The 20,552-nt window shown below is 35.5% G+C and overlaps 1 protein-coding gene across 7 annotated transcripts in view; it reads right to left on the reverse strand.

Annotated features, from left to right (window-relative positions):
- Positions 1 to 20,552, reverse strand: part of PDE10A (phosphodiesterase 10A) — a 191,394-nt gene that overhangs the window by 36,259 nt on the left and 134,583 nt on the right. For 6 of the 7 annotated variants that reach the window (XM_083830998.1, XM_083830994.1, XM_083830996.1 and 3 more), the window contains 8 exons: positions 16,086 to 16,226; positions 13,262 to 13,417; positions 10,546 to 10,596; positions 9,218 to 9,276; positions 6,618 to 6,669; positions 3,502 to 3,644; positions 1,332 to 1,424; positions 486 to 672 (listed from right to left, as the gene is read on the reverse strand). In XM_083830998.1, the coding sequence (XP_083687124.1) occupies positions 486 to 672; positions 1,332 to 1,424; positions 3,502 to 3,644; positions 6,618 to 6,669; positions 9,218 to 9,276; positions 10,546 to 10,596; positions 13,262 to 13,417; positions 16,086 to 16,226 (882 nt within the window). The remainder of the gene's footprint in view (positions 1 to 485; positions 673 to 1,331; positions 1,425 to 3,501; positions 3,645 to 6,617; positions 6,670 to 9,217; positions 9,277 to 10,545; positions 10,597 to 13,261; positions 13,418 to 16,085; positions 16,227 to 20,552) is intronic. The other variant, XM_083830997.1, reaches the window with a different exon arrangement.

Consider the following 20,552-nt stretch of genomic DNA (forward strand, 5'->3'; position numbering starts at 1 on the left):
TCCACCCTTGGAAGCATGGGTAATTACGACTATAGCACAGTATATAAATGTATAAATATTTTTAATATTAAGCATATGGAATGGAGAGAATACATATAATCTCCATCCCCCTGATAAATTTGTAAAACGGGATCTGAATTTATAAAATTAAATAAGAATAATATTTTCTAATGGAAAAGACTAGACAGTTATCATTCACATTTCAGTTTGTTCTCTCAATTTAGCTACATGAAATGGATGCATCCAGAGCACAATTATTTCAGAAAGCATCAAACAAATCCCTACTGTTCTACTAAAACACAACTATTCAGTAAAGAATTCAGTGATTCTTCAATGATTCTGTTTCCTTATTAACTCAATGGAACAGATTTATGGATTTTAGTAATCTGGATAATCAAACAGTAGATTAAGTAAGATTCTAAATCTTAAGTAACATTCTAAATCTTCATATTATAACAGCTCACAAAACTGTAGATAAAACTTACATTAGCACAGTGTAAGGCTAAAGCACAAAAGACTGCAAACATTTTAAAGTTGTTCTCATCAGTTTTAGAGAAGGCACTTCCACTTATTTTGTTCACCATCTGCACAACGCCTATTACACTTCCTCGGCTCACAATAGGCATGCACAGGATATTTCTGGTTGTGTAGCCTGTATAGAGGTCTACTTCTCTGGAGAGCCAGACAAGAGAAAGAAAAAGAAAGAGAGAGGGAGAGATAATATTAATTAGTATCTATTCCTTGTTCCCTAGAAATGTTGGTGTACAATACAGCAAATAGTTTTAAGGTAGACGTAATTAGTACCTGCAAGAAGTTCACCTCTAAAGTTCTCACATAGTTTCATCTACAGTGTCAGATTTAGAAAGAACTTTTAAATTCTTTAATCTCCATTTGCAAGACAGAGAATAAGCGTTTCCTCAAATGTATAGACAGAGCATTCAAAAAATCGAATATATTTAAGTACTTACCATGACTTTGTTAGGAAAAAAATATATATATATACTCATTTACTTTTTCTCCCCTAAAACCATTCAGATTCCAGGAAGGTTAATAGAGAAAATCAGCAACAGTTTACCTAACTGTCAGAATTCCATAACAGGAAATCAACAAAATATTTCTCCTGATATTTATGTTAGATAAAACTAATACTTTTTATTTTAATATCTTCAAAATACCTCCAATGGCAAAAACATTTAAAGGGATATCCATAGGTTTACTTCTAATCAGAGTATCACAGCTCCATGAATGCATCCTAATATGAAACTTAAGTAGGAAATTTAAGTACAAAGTTTACTGAGCTATCTGTTTTACCCTTATGAATAACATGCTACCTGTTAAAGCGTGGATCTGCATAGGCATCAGGGATGTTAAGGACTTCCCCCGTTCTTGCCACTTGACCAGCTATTCCTTTTTCTATAGAAAATCTGCAGAAAATAAAAATATGTGTTAGCCACAATATGAACTATTTGGAAAAATGTTTTTCCACTGGAGTCTGTCTTGAGCACGGTAATGGATATTTGTTCCCAATCAGCGTCATTTTGATGCTTTTAGGAGAAAAATCTTACAAGACAACAACTAGTAATAAATGATAAAATAAAAGGCACGTATTTAAACAGATACTTTCTAAAACCATTTTATATAACTATATAGTTGAAAACAAATGATGCCATAGTACGACATTTTAGTGACAGAAAATTCAATGTCTTCAATAATGCGGGAAGTTATGTCTAAAAACATGACTTTTTTACAAAACCTTTGACTTGTGTTTACCTTTACAAGCTGTCAATTTTATCATTGCTTTTACATATTCATTGTTTGGACACATCATATGCAATAGGGAACTTGGTTATTTAAAGGGCAGGTGGATTTCATAAAAATAAAGTTTGGAAGAAGACCAGTGGAAATGTCAAAGCCAACCATCATAGGCATTTGCTATGTACAGTTCAGAATAACTATCATGTTTCATCTCATGACGTTCAAACAATACCATGATACTAACTGTACCACCTCCTAATTACCAACAGAAAATTAAACACAGCAAATATATTCCAGAGTTGAATCAGAAAATCTACAAGTCTGTATTGCTAAGAAATATTTTTCAATTCCTCAACATAGAACAGTTATGATATACAAGCACAAAAGATTTTGTGGGGAAAAAAAAAAGTCACATGGAACTCTTTCAAATCTAAGCATACCTCCTGCCCCTGCTGAAGTTGGTGACAAAGCTGACAAGATTTCACCCTGTACACCTGGATTAGTTTCTCCTGCTATTTCTTATGATATGAACATCACACCAACTCAGACGTTTTCCTGATGAGTGACTCAATGTCACTTTCTTACAGATAATTAAGTTATACTTTTCTCTCAGTATACATCACCCTTGAAATGGCTCATACTCTTGTACTCAGTCAACGTTTCAATAATTTTCATGCAGAAAAGACAAAGATATAAGCAAGAAAAGCAATTATCAAGAAGGAGTATGAAAGTGTATGTTAAAACAGGCCACCTTCCTACTATACACTGCCTCTTTGCTTGTCAGTATGTAAACTGCACTAATTTTTAACTCCTTCCATTTGCACTAATACAATGTAGTAAGTGGGAGTAAGTTTGTCTAAAGGAGTCCAAGTGAAGACATGAATCACATCTCACTTTGGCCCAGAACTTCAAAAGTAAAAGGAGGAATTGAAAAGAATTCTGAGAAATTCACTGCTGCTTGAGTATTTTAATAAAATTTAAATGCAGTATATTGTCGTACATTTTTAAGAAGCTGCAGGTTTCAAACCTGTATATCTATTATTTGTCATTTTTGAAAAACGAAAAATGTTTTAATTACTTTTGCATTTCACCTCTTTCATTGAAAATGTTCATATATGTACAAACTATACACTTGTGGCATGAACCAGAAGTACACATCAATTTCACCATTCCGAGCACACTTCAGAATCACAGCTCTTTGAAAGTTTTAAAATACTCTAAATTCACATGGGAAAAATTTAAACTAAAGTAGTGGACGTAAAATTTTCAAAACCAATTATCAGTTCATACTAGATTCTACATATGCCTAATCCATCTGTAGGAAGTACAAATTGTGTTTCCTTGCTTTGGATGTGCTTGAATAGCACTAATTTCAATTCCTCTTGGGAACCCTCTTGGGAAAAAATTGTCCCACACTGGCAGAACTATGGATTAGGTGCACCTTTACCTGCACCTTTACCTACCTCAGAACACCTCTGTTTTTTTCCCAACATGATTTCCAAAAGGACCGCCTCCGGAAGACGGCATTTCCAGGAGTGACGTTATAGCTTCAGAGACGTTGTTTCGATGGCACTGCAATGTCATTCCCAGAAGTACTACCTTCTGGAGGCGGGTCCTGGTGGGAATGATATCACAGTATGACAAGTATTGTCAGGGTACCTGCAGATAGGCACAGAGACTGGGTAATAAAATGCCTGCACATCTGTAGTTATAATGAAATGGCATTCTTCTGCTAGCTACTCTTACCTTATTTCTTTGGTCTTCTTAAAAACCGGTTTCCCATCATTTTCTTCTCCAATATCAAAAAGGTCTGAATACAGTTCCTTGTTTTTGTGGTCAACCTGGAAGAGTGCACATCTATCTGCATTCACCAGGTTTTTTGCATATATCTACAGACAAAAACAAAACTAGAGTTAACGGTCATGGATTAGATTATCTTCAGTCATTTATCTGATAAAAACATAAATCCTTAGAAGTCTGAAAAACTTATCCAATGTGAAAACCTGTTTGAAGCAGCATCCACCTTCACAGCAATATTTTAGGATACAATTCAAAAGGAAAGTGTGATATGTTTTTTCAAAACTTTCTGTAAATTAATGTGATCTTTCTGAGAAACGCAGACCTATCTTTAGAGGCTTGAATGTTTGCTAAAAGAGAAAAGGCTTTGCTATTTAACTGTATTTCAAGTACAAGGAATGCTTTTCATAATGGTACCTTTCCCCCTATTTTTAGAAATTATTCATCTTCGTGTGATTTTAAATAGACAGTATATAGCAAGACTTAAGAACTTTTTTTTGGCCTTTTTTCTGTGTCTTCAGTGCAAATATACTGGTATTGAATTTCCAGTGAAGAAAGACATAACAGAGAGTTTAGTGTTTGTTTCTAAAAAAAAAAAAAAGAAAAAAAACTAAATGTGCCTGAGACACTCAAAAATAAACAGAGGAAAATTAGAATTGTCATGATGGATTGCCACATGCAATGTGGCAATGGGAAATAGCTGCAATCTCCTGATACTAGGGACAGTTCTTGGACAAAAATTCAAAAATTGAGAGCTAGTAAGTTCTTCATGAACTAATAAAGGCCCCAAGATACCACCCATAGTCAACTACCACAGCATAATAAAATACCTTCGTGGCCTTTATCATACTTCGAGCTAGCTACTTTCATCTCAGCAAAACTAATCGCCAGTCAGCACAGAACTTTGTCCCAGGAACACAGCAGAATTTCACTGAAAGGTTTCTCAGACTTAGGATGGACTTTCTGAGAACACTAGGAAAGACTGTTGATTATGTCACATGAGTATCACTGTGTTAAGATGCCATAGACTCAGGTTCAAGAATGTGCTCTATCCTATTCAGGTACAGCTCCTGCTTTTCTTATCTGCTCAGAAAGTACAGTAACTGCATAGTATAGAAAGGTCTAAGGAGACACTCTCTCGCTCTCTCTTAATTGTATATATTCAGTCAAAGAAAGAGACTGATTATGATTACACCTTGGTCCGTAGGACATGCAGGTAGGACAGCTGAGACTTCTCAGGCCTTTTGTATGAATGAATAAACTCATTTTTTTTCCCTCTCCCACTCTCATCTTTCAAACAACAACAACAAAAAAAAACACCCACCTAAAACATTTCATTTCGTATTAATGGAAGTAGACAAATGTTAGCCCTTGGCAGGAAGAACCTGTGAGATGATAAATCACTCGCAGCGAAGCTTTACTCCACTGTCGTATGAGCTATGTAACGTGCACTGCACAGAAACAATCTAGACCAACTTTACAAAAGCTGAAGAGCTCTCCAATATTGAAAGAATCTGTGGCTAGAAAGATCCTGCTGCTTTCTATCCCTTCTGGTCCATCAGAGCAGGGAAAAACAGGGAGAGTGCAAGCTAAGATGTAACTTCTGTGAAATATCAAAGTAGTGAGGTGAAACTGACTGTCACTCTTCTCTCCCTCTGAAACACAGAATATGCCACATAATGATACAATCACACTCCCATAAAATGGCAATAAGTGTGCAAATGTAATTCAATTAATTGGCCTAAGAAACAGCTAACCACTACAGATTAAAAAGGAAGCTGAGTATGAAGCATCTATGCAGGCTAAAATGCAGAACCAGGATACAGCCAAGTGTTTGAAAAGATGAGGAAAGAGTAAGCATATTTTACTGCCAATTGTGTTTTCCATCAGAACTCTCTTCATAGTGAAGAACAAGGAAGAATATGAATATTTGTCCTCAATGCTGTATGTTATATTACACCAGTTCTTTTAAATGTCAAGCAATTATTAAGCAGTTCATTTAAACTGGAAAGTCAGTGTTCAGAAATGTATCCTATGTGCAAAAGTCTTGACAATGTACTAACTAGAATAAGACAAAAACTGCAAAATATTTTCTATAACTAATTCAAGTTTCTAAGTAAAACCACTTTTATATTGTTTGCATTCTTTGTTTCTTGTCTTTGAATATTGCTAAGAATATCACATTGAAGAGTAGGGCATATGTTGGAATACTCTTGGAGAGTACATTTGAATATGCAGATTGAACTAATAGTATCAGAGATCTGATTAAGATTTACATTTAGGGAAAAGAACTGAAGTATTAAATTAATGTTCCTAAAGCTAAAAAGTGTAATTCATTTCTTAAACATTCAAAATGTGCTACAACCAACCAGTCCACCAGATATTTGTAGACACTGTTCAGGAAATAATTCCAAATTTGAAAATGTTTCAAAAAATTATGATCTGTTTCTAGACTGTACTTCATGAAATTCATTGATTAAACATACTCTGTTAGCTATTTCATTGGTTTTGGCTTTCAGTTTTTTTTGTTTTGTTTTGTTTTTATAAAATATTGACTGACTCTTTTGTTATGGGTGTAAATACTTCTGCAAAGCAAAGGGGATGTAATGTCTTGCACATCTCATCCAGTGGCTGGAACAAATATGCTAGAAGTAATGTTTGATCTCTAGTCCTTCCTACAGACAACAACTTCCTGAGGAATGTTTTGCATCATGTCGAAAATTTGAATTTAGGAAAAAGGAACAACAGGCTGAAATAAAAAGAAAAACAGAAACCTTTTTGTTACAATTTTCAAACCTTCAACACACAATAGTAATGATATAGCTCAGGGACAGTATTGTGTCATTACTTAGGAAAGCTGTGAAATGAAGTTACTGCAACAATCAAAATTGAGCTGACACCTTACTTTCCTCTTCCATATAGAGTTGTTAATTCTGTTCGTATTATGTGTCCATCACAAACAGCTCAGACATTTCGACGATGTGTAATGTCTTACTTTAAGGAAAGAGAGTGGAGGACTTTAATAACCAAGATTAAACAAATTCGAAGTGAAAAAAACAACTTACCATTATATGTTCAAGTAGAGAATCTATTGCAACTATATTATCAAAATATGTTCTGTAGAGAAAGAAGGCTCAGTAAATATTTGCATTTAGTTAAACACTTCTCAAATGACTGTTGTGGGCTTTTGTGTCACAATAACTTAACAGTTAACTGAAATAGGTGAGAAAAAACTTTTGCACCTTGAAAACCATTTACTTGCTTTCCATTGCACAAGGGAATTCAGCAATGGTCCTACTAGATCTGTTCCTTTAAGCCATTATTCAATAATAACAGAACTCCTTAGGAAAAGAAAAAGACTACCAAACATTGCCTGCCTTGAACTGAACAGGCCCTGACTGGGCAACACCAAAAAGGTATCAAAATACTTTGCCACCTTTTACACACTTAACATTTTAAAAGGAGAAGCAAAAAGGGAAAACAATCCAGAAGATATACATTAAAAAAAAAAAACACAACCATTGTTCACTTCCATTGTTCACTACAGATATATAACATTATCTACATGTTTTCAAAATATCTCATTAGGTTTATGCATAGAGGATTATGTACTGAGAACTTGTAAATACTATGTGTTGTAACTAAATTCATATCATATTCTACTTAAATACTATTTAATAGTATTTAAAAGCAACAATTTATGAAACTCTTAATGAGTATTCTTTATTAGCCCAGGTGTTAGTGTATTAGTGTTGCAGAAGACTAATCTTGTGACTTTTTTAAAAAAAAAAAAAACGTTATCTCAGTTTCACAGTGAAGTGGTAACTGTCCAAGGACAGTCAAGAACATTGAATGATAAAGGTCAAACTTATTAGAAAAAGAAGTCTAAATCTTCCACATGCCAAGTCTTAATAACCCTTGGATTACAATGTTCCCAAGAGACAGAAAGACATTGTCCCATGGCCTTGAACATATATATACAGCTCACTTCTGTTTGGGTCTAGTGAAAAAGAAGGTACATAATACATGTAATACAGGTATATAATACAATGTCTTACAATTTCAGAGACATGAAGAGGTGGAGCACTGTATACCCTGCCCTTTCTAAAATGCTATAGAAGATGTCCCAGTGACACTGCATGGTAGCAATTTTCTCATTGAATAGGAAATCCTCTTTCCATGTAAGAACATGTACAGACCGTGTCTAAAAGCAAACTGAGTATTTCCTTGCCAGTGCAATTCTTTACCTACATGAAGTTGATAAAGGTGTTATTAAATGATGCTCCTATTTTTTTTGGCTCAAAGCATAGGCTTTCTTTTTTGTTAAAACTAAAATATTCTAACAGCTGATAAAGCTAGGGTATTTGCTTACAGAAATACCTATTAAATATTTGCAATATTTATTGTAAATTTATCTTAAAATTTTAAAATACAAAATTCTTTAAAACAAAGTCAGTATTATGTACCAAAAGTAAATTGCCAGCCACTAAATTTGGCTAGATTAACCCAGAGTTCATTGGTAAACTAGCTCAGTACAGATGCTAGCAACAGACAATGACTGTGCAAAGGAATGTAATGGTGCAAGACACCGCAGCAAGAGGATAGCTCTGGCAAGGGAATGATGAGAGTGGTCTTTAGGAGATATGCTCTAAAACTAAGCTGAAATAATAATAATAATAATAAAGAAAATTATTTCTGGGACCAAAATGTAGGCAAAACATCTGGGTACAGCCTACTTGCCCTCCATGCAAGAGGCAGGCCCCTTCCTCCACTCTATCATCTCCCATTGCAGCAGAAGTGATTCAACTCCCTGCATTTGCATTTCTGAGTTATGGCAGAGGCTTGCTGGACACCCTTTAATCCTATCAGCTTGAGAACTATTCATCGAGACCCAAAGAACAATACCACCAACCCATTATTATTTTAACTTACTATCTCTATTGTTTAAAGATGCTTGTATAACAAAGGAAAAGGGATGAAGGACAAGAAGATTGCCTAGAACATCAAATTGACTTCACCAGTCTAAGAACAAACTTTCATACTTTTACAGGGTTTTCAGCTTAATCTTTCATTCATCATGATGAGAAATTAAAATAACATATACCATACCCAGTTACAGTTCTTTGAAAATGAAAACAGAGTCTCCAGAAAACACAGAGGAAGAACAACTGTGTGGCAGTCCTGATTATTCAAGGATATAGCCTTGAAGTGTGTATACTTATGCATGTGTATACTTATGCATATATACTTATACATGCATGTAGAGGTCAAAAAATAAGGAGGGAAGTGCTGAAGCAAATTGACTAAATTTTCAATTTTCAAAAAATCCATTCAAACCTTCTAAAACTGACCCTGAAAAGAAACGACGCCTGGTTGTTACTTTGGCATGGAGGGCCATGTTTAAATCCAAGGGGGGGGGGGGGGATGACAAAAACAAGTAAAAAAACATGCTAAAGACCACAAGAGTAAACAAATTCTGTACATTATAACTGGATTTTACATTTTCTTCTGCCATAGGAACAAAGCAGTTTAACAGCAATACACCACTGCCACCCACATCATTCATTCTTAGCCCTGTGCTGAAGTTTTCTTGCTCTCCGCACCTGTTCAGATTGGAAAGCTCATCAAAATAGACTGATGAGATTATAGTGCAAATCATACTTACTTCGATACATCAAGCAAGAAGTCATTCAGTTCAGTCTGTTTGGCAAGGCCTCTGCACACCTGTGGAAGAACAGATCACGTTATCGTTTGTTCCAAGGGAACACTGAAGTCAGAGAGAACCTGAAGTCATGTGGTCTACCCGTTTGATTTGTATTTAAAAAATACCACTCCTAGTGCGTATATATATATATATATTACACCACTGTATAAAATTAATAGTTGTATTTGTGTGCTGGGCTTCAATCTTAGCTATCTGTTTAGTAGCCTAATAGGTAAGGCCTAATCCCAGATCAGAAGTCCCACATTCTTCCCAAGCAAGAACCTGGGCATGGTGAGTCTTCTGCTTTGGCCTGCAAGAGCTGAAGGGAGAGGAATGAAAATGAACAACGAACAGGCTTAAAACTAAGTTTTCTAAGTTTTGTTTTCTTAGATGTGAAAGACTTCTGTTAAAGAGTGAGTCAGTATTATAAAGTGATGAGAAATTGCAACTGCATGCAATTGCAATTCTACTAGTGCACAATAACCAAGGCCAGCAAATTCTTTCTGAATGTACCAAGGTGAATGATCACCTTAAATGAAGTCAATGATCTCCAGCAATGAGGTGGCAAATATTAGTCTTGAAAAGAAAAGCAGGAAATTTTGTGTGAGTCTTCTGTGAGGTGCATAAAAGATATCTTGAAAAAAATAATGTAATAATCTTCCTTCTGTGAGTTGACAGATGAACCTGTTTCAGCATCTTCTGTAAGCTGATGGAATATGTTTAGATTCAGTGTTACCATCTTCTATTAGCTGAAGGAACAAAACCTCTCAGTAAAGCTGTTGGGATTTGCTACAGGAGCTAGCTGTGTGTGGAGCTTCATTAGGCGCATCTTTAGTTAGAGTAGTTAGAGGACCATGAAGCAGCTAGCAAGGATAGCTTAAAGCAGGCTTAGCTAGCAATACCTAATAATTGCAAACTGATTACTATGGGAGGAACCAGGTGGCCTAGAAGTTGCCTTCTTCCAAGAAAAAAAAAAACACTGTAAAGTTGTTACAATTCCACTTTAATAATTATCTATCTACTTCACTAAAATTTCTTTTTCCTTTAAAATAAAAGGAATAATAAAAATGTTATTTATTAAGTCATTTGTTCCATGGTTGCAAGTGGAGAGAACTAGGATCAATAAACACCAGAAACTTTAGCATACTTTCCCCAGGATCTGGGAAGGGCCTTAAATCAATGTTTTAGTAGTGACCCCATTTAAGTTTGAAAATAATCCATATTTCTACTAATCAAGTTCTGGCAGAAGGGCTACATAATGGAAAAAATGAAAACCAACCCACACTTACTTGTACTTGATGTATTGCTACTGAAGCCCATGCAAGATTTGCTGTTGCAACCTGAAACAAAAGAGAAAACAAACAAATCTGAACAAACCTTGAAAATGTCACACAATTTAAATGATAGTTTTCTCTATACAGCTGAGTGAATTAGACAGACAGGCAGCAACAATTTGTGAGGAGATAATTATTTTGTGAAAGTCTCTGTATACCTGCAATAGCTTCAGTATCAGTAAGATGCATTCAGACACAGGAGAACATTCCTCCACTTCTGTGTCATAAAGATGGTTATCAATGCTCATAAGCAGTGTTATTGGCAACCCATCAGGTCAGAAACATAGCATCAAAACAAATGTCCCATGAATCAAGGACATTAAAAATTATGTTATGTATATTTTTTTGAAAGACATCTGTTATAGAAATAAAATATCTCATAACATCTTTCTGAGGCTGCATCTCTTCAGCCACAACTATTTCCAGCTGTAAACAGGCACTGTCTCTTTCACTACCATTTTGGTGGCAGAAGAAATAGATCTGATCCCTCATTGCAAGACTAGTGTTTTAAAGCATGACAATTTCCAGGCAACATTTCAAGCAAATGTCAGGTAAACTGCAGTTAACTAAGATGTGCTACCATGCATAATCTCCTGTCCTTGAAACACATAAGCTTTATAAGAACACAGAGGACACAAGTACTAAAAGTCTGCTGCTGCATTCCCTCCCTCCTCATGTCCTTCATTTTTTTTTATTTTTTTTTAAGCAGAACACATTGTACAGATTTTATAAAAACTGCTAATGGTATTCAAAGGCTTTCTGAAACCTGAAAACAAAAAGAATGCTTTAGAACACTCAGAAAGTCATCTTTAAATATTTTTAATTTACTAATAAAATACTTTTATTTAGTAGTCTGTCTTTTCCAAGTAGAACATTCATGAAATTCAGTTAAAGAAGGTATTTAATATAACATAAAAGATTCATACTGCTTTGCACAGAACAATGCACGTTTGAGACTATCTGAATTGTAGATTGATTAATGTAATAGGATAAAATTTTAAAAAATAAATACATTGTGTGTATTATTGAATTAATGAAGCATGGTATGTGTATGGTCTGTTCTTTGTTCTGTGAACAGGGACACTGACACCACCATACTAATCCAGTCCCCTACCATGACCTCTATGTACTGGAAAAAAGACACCAGCTGAGACATTGAGGCTGAAGCTACACATGTGCTGACTGCCTAGCTAATATATAAATATCTGCATCCCACTAAGCTACTTAGGTTACTGATAAACAGAATATATGGTTGACAAATATTACTAGTTTTTTTCCTTCCTTGGGAGGACTAGTTTAATACCTCTCATTGGCATGCTTTCTGCTTTTTGCATAAGAATAATTACTCTTCAGTACAGATAAACTGCATAGCATTTGTGCTCCGCGGTACATCTCATAACACTATCAAGACAACAGACCTTGCTAAGACTCACCCCATTTTGTCCTAATCTCTGAGTTTAGGTTCATTTCCCAGAGGAAAGGTACAGATAGAATTGAACAGCACAGTTCTGAGCCACCTTAGCATGTAGATGGGACATAACAAGGCAATAATCTCTGAGACATCTAATCCATTTTCAGATTCATTTGTCCTTGGCTAACAACTCAGTGTCAAATGACAAATGGACATGTGTGGACAATTTAACTGCACAGGCCTTATATAAATACAGTACACCATATAGCATACAGAACTGTCATGGAAATGGGAAAATGGATATGGATGGGAGTATCTGTGTGAAGAAACACCAGAATGAAAAATAGTAGAAGAGGCTTTTATGAATGGCATGTCGTGATGGCATCTAGATTAGCGGGTCTTCCAGGTACCAGCATATGCACACACAGTTTTGAAGGACGTCTAGGTCAGGAGAAAAAAGACAGTGATGACACGTCAAAAAGGACATCTTGATGACTCACAGAGGTGGGACACACTGGAGAGACAAAAGATGTCAGCTCCTAAAAGCTAAAGAAAGGCAGACTCAAAACCACCACATGGCTGTCAACCTAGAAAGAAACCAGGAGACAAGAGGACTCAGCAGGTGGCATCCTTTGTTCTCCATGTCCCTGAGAGAAGTCCTGGAGAGACTATCTGGATACCCACATCTCTTGTGCCTGACTCTTGGAAAGGACCACTTAGACACACACATCTTGGTGCCTGCAAGTGTGTGGATATAAGAATATAAATGCAAATAAGTGAAATCTCTTTTGCTTCATTTATATTTTAAAGTAAAATCACTTTCTCCTGTGAGACCTTACACTGAGAGTTTCTACATGATTGCAACAACATAGCAAAATTATATCCCACAATAGGGCTCATCCCCATGAGAAACAATATCAAAAACAAATCAACCTAAAATATCTTTTCCATCCTGTAAAATAAAGCTTTTTCTGGAAAGTTAAAATTGAGGCCCAGTGTAACTTGAGTGTATAAAGTAACTTCATTTTTCTGACATTTGATGTACATTTGCATAGATATGCTTTATTTGGCAGTTTTGCATTAACTTCTTTAATGACTTCGTATTGAGTTTATAATCAATAAAGACAAATATTTGATGATAAAATTCACATATGAAAAAAGTATAAAACACAGAAGAGAAGAGTGAGAGAAGAAAGTTTGGAGGGTGGAGGGCTGGAGTGCTGGCCATTGCAGAACAAATTCTGGAAAGTGGTGCCTCACCTCTTGGTGACTTAGATGGAAGGCTTCTTTGCCCCAGTGACGATAAAGCTCCAGGATACCAATCAGATCACCAATTGCAGTGACGATGGGTAAACAAAGAACAGATTGGATACGAGTCCCTGATTCCAGTCCAGTACCTTTAGGAAATCGTTCATCCTAGAAAATGTAAACATAATCTGATAAAACGTAAATATCATAACATTAATATAAAAGATAAATTGGTGCTTTTCTCCCCCTCTTGACTGATCAAATCTGCAGGAAAATATATTTAATGATAAAATTCACTAAATATCATAACTCCCAGCATAATTTACATGTAGCATTAAGACATTTACTAGCAAAGTTCAATAAAAAATCTTCTCAGCATCAATTTATATGTATAGATAACCTTAGTGATGCAAAGTTAGAATTAGTTGTGATATTAGCTTCAGGTTTGCTTTTATAATGCATTTTTTCTAATCTCACAGGCAGCAAACCAACACTTCATTGTTAATGCCATTCCAGATTAAGAGAGAAAGAAAGAAACATACAAACAAAAAAAGAAAACTAGAGCATTTGTAATTATGAAGTGGGCTGCTCAGATTTCAGCGTTACCAAGCAGCCAGCAGTGCTTGCAAGAGGATAAAAATCAAAAACTGAGGCTAAGGCTTTAGGTTATACAGAGTTATAATCCTCAACTGACTCCTGAGGAGAAAAATATTTTCCAGAAAAAAATTACATGAGAGAAAGTATTTCTCCTTCCCTTGCTTATGCATCCTGAATAAGCCCATGCACAATTTATAGAATAAATGTTAAAAATAACCTACCAGCTGCTATAAAAAGCCCAAATGCATAACATTTGCTTTAAGTAGGGAATATGCAACACTTTATAACTTCAACTCCTCATGAATAAAAACTCACAAAGACCAGAGAAACTACCTGGATGTTATAGTCGGTGAGGCAGTAACTAGCTGACCTGAAGCATGCCAGAAGCACTTGGTTACACACAGTCCTTCTGTACATGATTCCTACTAGATGTTCCCTGTAGACTCTGCTTAAGAAAACTCTCTCTTCTTCATGGCTGCTCCCACTTGCACTGGGGAAGGGAATCCTTTCCTTTCTCAAAGAAAACAGCAAGTAATCTCTACCTTAATTACTAAGATGACAATCACCCTGAAAGTCTAAGAACAAATGACAGCTTCACACAAACTGGAATGCAATGGAGAGTGGGAAGCACTTTTCAACACAAGCCTCCTGCATTTGCTTTTTAATTCTTTCTTCCACAAAAGAGGGTTGACGAGTCAGTTTGCATCCTAAAATCACAGGAAGGCAAACTATGTCACCAAAATTAATCTTCCTTTTCTGGAGGGGTTAACAGAATAAAGAAGGACCAAACTGAAAGGCCAGCGTGGGGAAATTAGACTGGGAATCAAAGAAGCCAGTTCCCTGCTGCAGTGAACTGCCATTCTGCATAGCCTTCGCAGAGGTTCACAACTTGAATTTCACAGTGAAAGGAAGTTAACCTTTTCTTCTTAGTACAACCCATTGGGGTACATTAGGTGTTCTCTATGTCCATCCGGTCACTTCAAAAGAGGAAATTTGTCTGGAGTTCTGTCAATAATCTGCTTATACTGTAAAACAACAAAGACCTCTAAACTCTTCCCCACTAGTATTAAGGATGTAAAATCAACACATACCACCTTAATATACAAGCCTATCGTGACATTAATTGGAAATTACCAGTGACAATTTAAGCCTGTCTATTGTCTGTCTATGTTATAGACAGAAAAACACTAACACCATAGAAACCCTTTATAGTCCAGGTAAGTACCAACTGCTACTACAGAGAAAGTGGTGTCTGCTTCCCCCCCCCCCCCCCCCCCCCCGACATGTAGAACAGCATCCCTTCATCAGTACGGGAAAACTTCAGGGCCCTTTGGGCTACCTTCTTCAGCACCTGGCCACCTGAGAGCATGTGTATTTGGCATTTAAAATAATAATAATAATAATAACTTAAAAAAAAAAACTTTTAAAAACAGAGATAGAAATGCCCAGTTTTGACCATTTTGACCACTGTATAGGATTCTTATTCTAGATCAAAAGAGCTCAAAAGAGTACTGAAAACACTGAAGAGTAACCAATTTAAACAGTCTTGATTTTCTCACAACCAGTCAATCATAAAGCATCCTCATAAAGTACAATTAACTACCCATTTGATGCAACTGCATAGACATGATTAGAGAATGAAAGCTTTCAAAAAAATTAAAAAAGACAGACATACAGAGTGCCAGGAGTTATCAGAATATTACATACAGATTTTCTGAATATTAAAAAAAAAAAAAAAAGAAAGACCCGAATTCCTGAATTTTGCTATCAGTTACATTTGTAAGTCTTGTCTAATAATCAGAACTGTGATTGACATACTTTTAAGCATGAGACTTTAATTAACTATATGGAAGTCTTCTTGTTTGGGATTAGCAAACCAATTGAGTATTTCAAGACCAAGAGGACAGAAGTTTTGACTGGTAGGGTTGGTTTTTTTTTGTTTGTTTTGTTTTTGTTTGTTTTGTTTTGTTTTTTCCTTTCCAAGTAACTACAATACCCTTACTTCCATTATCTGACAACAAAAATCTGTTAGAAAAAAATAAAAAAACCTTTAAATTTAAAAATGAATGAGATCTTCTGAATTTATTCCATGAAGCTAATCCAAATTCAAACTTATTTCCTTGGTAGCAAGACAGATGTAAATTATATTATACATTCTGCTCAATAAACATTTCAGCACCAAAATATTCATCCCATTAATATGTTGTATTCATCTCATTAAAAACAGAAAGCTTTTTACCCCCAGAATATCTTCTACTAACAACGTTTTTCTGGATCTGGCTACATAAGCAGATACTGTAGTGCCATGTGCAATGGGCCCTGCCGGAATGAGCCGTGGTTGTCCTTCTTTAGCTCCTGGTGGTGTAAATACACACAGACTCTAGTTAGAAGGAAAAAAAAAGGGGGGGGGAAGAAAAAAAATGTAATTAGAGAGCATAGCTACATTTACAGAGTTACCGTGCTACATATGTGATGCAAAGGACTGAATAAAGTAGGTAACAGAGAAACAGTTTTTGTGCTTTTGAAAATGAAAATTAGTTGGTAAAACTCCATGTAACTCTTTCAAAATCATATAAAATCCCATTCTACATTCAATATTCAGATAGTGAATAACTCTTCTGCTAGTCAGTCACCACTTACATCAGTTGGATTGTGTTTACCTTGAACATCATACATAGAGTCACAGAAAAATATTACCTCTTATAAGAAAGATTTTTTCTAGAATGCAGTCACTTACTTCAATAGAGAATGCTCAGAAAGTACAGATAACCTTTAAATTTCTTGTTTATCTCACCCAAATGAAAGGTAATTTCAAAATGCTCTGGTAACTATACTTCCTGAAATCCAAGTGACTGTATTCATCCCCTGTACTAAAAGGGGACACAACACTATACAGCATATTACTAGAGCTCCTAGTAAGAATGGCCACTCCTTTGTACTGGTTTGTTTTAATGTTAGACTTTGCTTTCATTACAGCTGTTACAGGGGTTCATCTCCCAAGATTCTATGGCATCAATGGTTATGATAATTAATAGTAATTACATCTAATCCTTCTGCTACATATATCATTTCCAAAATTTTCTGTTGCAGTAAACAAAAGCAGGTGCACATGTACTGTAGATACCAGTTGCTCTGGATGCAACGTTGCCTTGAAAGACTGAAAAAATAACTTTTTTTTTTTTTTCTAATAAGATTTCAGCTTCGGCTTAGTAGTATGCAGGGAGCTTTGCTCTGGAATTGTCATTATATGTATAGCTAACTCTCTGTAGGAGAAACAACAAGAACAACAACAAAATAATAATGATAATAATAATAAAACATAAAATCTGTGGGCCTGGTTCCTTAAAGAAATTAAGTGAATTCTATGTACTATGAAATCAATAGCATTTCTGTTATTTCACTCCCCTCTACCTAACTTGAGAGACTTGTGAGGTCATTATTACTATGGTATTTGAATATCTCACAATCTCTAACTATGCCTGTAGTCTCTAACTCCCTTGTATTGTGGGCAGTGAAACACTATCCTTGTTTCACAGATAGGAACTAAGATTTAAAAAACAAACAAAAAAGCAAACAAAAAAACACCTTTTATTTATATGGTTATTTTAGGTGAGGCTCCAATTACCATTTGAATACAAATTTCACAGATCACTACTCAGAGTGCAGAATGCCTTGCGTTATGATTTAGAGTCAGAGCAAGCCCAATGGATCACAAGACAAAGAAAACTCAGGTATGAAGGAACGGAGACAGACCTCAGAAGTCAATAGCCACCATCATGAGCCCTGTGAAACAGAGTAAATTATTAAACAGGGGCTGTTTTCATAGAATCATAGAATCATTCAGGTTGGAAAAGACCTCCAAGATCATGTAGTCCAACTTTTAACCTAGTACTAAAGTCCACCACTGAACTATCTACTAAGTTCCAAATCCACACTTATCTTGAAAACCTCCAGGGACGGTAACTCAACCAGTTTCCTGGGCAGCCTATTCCAGTGCTGCACAACTCTTTCAGTAAAGAAATTTCTCCTAATATCCAACCTAAACCTCTTATGGTGCAAATTGAGACTGTTTCCCCATGTCTTATCACTTGGTATAGAATTACAGAACATAAAACACATCATTTGTATGTGAAAATTCTGCATCTACTCTCAGTTGTAGAAAATGAAGTGATGATATGAGATGTATCCTTTCATAATTATTATTTACTTATTCTACAAACATGCATGGTGCATCATAAAACATACTAAAGAAATCCAAAAAAGAACACACTGAGATGTTCAGAAACTAAGGAGATGCAATGTAATGCACCATCTCTGAAGTGATTAAGGTATCTTAGCTAGAATAGACAGCATTTGGGAAGGAGACAGTTGGACTTCAGGATGAGGTGAAAACAAATGGTCAAAGAAAAGTATGGAATTTATGGTCAAAGCAATAGTGAAATTTATCCAAGAAGATTTAGTAGTCTAATGGTTACAGTGATTAGTGTGTGTAAAAGAAAAACACTCAAGATTCAGATAAAACTAGAAACTATTTGTTTTGTTAAGGAGAATGTCAGGAAGTCTTAAAAAGTTCCACATGACAAGGCAAAGTGTTTTCCATCCAGTTCCTCACGTGCTACTAATGTGATACAGATGGCAATTAAACTACCTTAAGAAAAGAAAATAAAGCTGCCACAAAGTATTTTAGCTCTGACAAGACATTTTAGCATACTTTATTTCATACTTCTCATGCAGTTGGAAGGAAAGAGATTTTTTTCCATGGAGTAGCTCTACTGAACTTGTACTGTATACACCTCCTTTTAGCGTCATAAGATCATAGAATGGTTTGGGTTGGAAAGGACGTTAAAGACCATCTAGTCCTAACACCCTGCCATAGGTATGGTCACCTCCCACTAGATCAGGTTACCCAAAGCCCCATCCAACCTGGCCTTGAACAATTTCAGGGATGGGGCATCCAAAGCCTCTCTGGGCAACCTGTTCCAGTGCCTCACCACCCTCTGAGTAAAGAATTTCTTCCCAATATCTAATCTAAGTCTACCTCTTTTTTTTTTTTTTTAATCACTATACTCCCTGATAAAGAGAGCCTCTTCAGCTTTCCTGCAGGCCCCCTTTAGGTACTAGAAGGCTGCTATAAGGTTTCCCCAGAGCCATCTTCAGGCTGAACAACCTTAACTCCCTCAGCCTGTCTTCATAGGAGGGGAGCCCCAGGCCTCTGGTCATCTTTGTGGCCCTTCTCTGGACTCATTCTAATAATACTGGTTCTAATTCTGATGTTTTGCATTATGGTACAAGTGCAGAAAATATTGGATTTCTCTGTTTATTCTGATCCCAAACTTCAATCTTATTCTTCAAACCCTTTTACACTCACAGCTTCTTTAAAGAGCGGCCTTTAAGAGTCGAGGACGTGGGAAAAGCCAGAATGTTTATTTTATGTACCCTGTACAAGAATGTGCTACAAAAAAAAAAAAAAAAGAAAAAGAAAAAAAAGAAAAAAAAGCAACACAAACATACAAAAACAAACAACAACAAAAGCATTGCATTGGCACACTGAATCTGCCAGAATACGCATGCTCAATTTACCAGAATAAAAAGCTCCATTTATTCTTACTTTCTTGTAATCTAATAAAATGCAGATACATATAATTCTTAACTGAAAACTTAGTTTTATTATTACTTGCCTCATAAACTTAAGTTTCGTGATTTTACATGTACTTAAATAGAATGAAAAAGAGCATTTCACATAACAGATCCAAGAAAAGCACTTCAGTATCTGAAAAAAAGTACATTATGGGAAGGGGAAGCTACTAAGGGGCTTAGGGCATTAAGGGCACAGAAATACTGAAATATATATTGTTGCAAATATTTGACCTGCTAAGCTATATGCTTTGATTAAAACAAACAAACAAACAAAACAACAAAAAAAACTACTACTAAAGTAGTACTTTCATAGTAGGAATAATAACACTATATGTTCGATACCAAAAAGTTAATTCATATTGCAGAGTATTGCAAAATGCAGGAGATAAAACACAACCTCTGAATTACATAGTCAAAGTAGTGGAACAAATCAAATTAAATTAACAGGACACTAGGGACCAAAGCTGATCTTTCTAAAGATTAACACTTTTATTCACACCATTCTTCTTACTTTTTCTCAAGACATATTTGGTTCTTTATGCCAACAGAGCAATATGTGATGCTAAGCAGAGTAATTGTTTAATTTAAATTATGTATATAAAGAGTGCTTCTCCACACTGGTCTCCTGAGCCCTACCCACAATTAAATATAAAGCAACAGACAAAACTTTCTCTTCTCAGAAATACCTCAGAACAAAACAAAGGAAGAAAACACAGACACATATTCTTGTCCAGAAGTGGCCTTCACTGGATCTTCAATGGCTAATAAACTGTGTTTACACAATGAAGTTTTGCTAGCAAAAGTTGTTTTTGCCAGCATGGTCTTTTCTGGGTCCTTGTGTAAATAACAGTTTGGCTGGCAAACCCCTCTGTTGCTACTACAAAGAAGTACAGCTGTGAATATGCATTTTGCTACTGGAAAAAGCACATGGACACTATATTACTTCTACAAATGGAAAAGTTTCTTAGAAGTGATTCAAATTTTGTTTCTTTTAGAGGGAAAAAAAAAAAACAAACACATTGTTAAGAGGTCAGTGAAGAAAACCTCTTCCAAGTACCTAGCAGGTACT

Source organism: Anser anser (assembly GCF_964211835.1).
Source record: "Anser anser genome assembly, chromosome: 3".
In the NCBI taxonomy this organism is placed as follows: Eukaryota; Metazoa; Chordata; class Aves; order Anseriformes; family Anatidae; genus Anser; species Anser anser.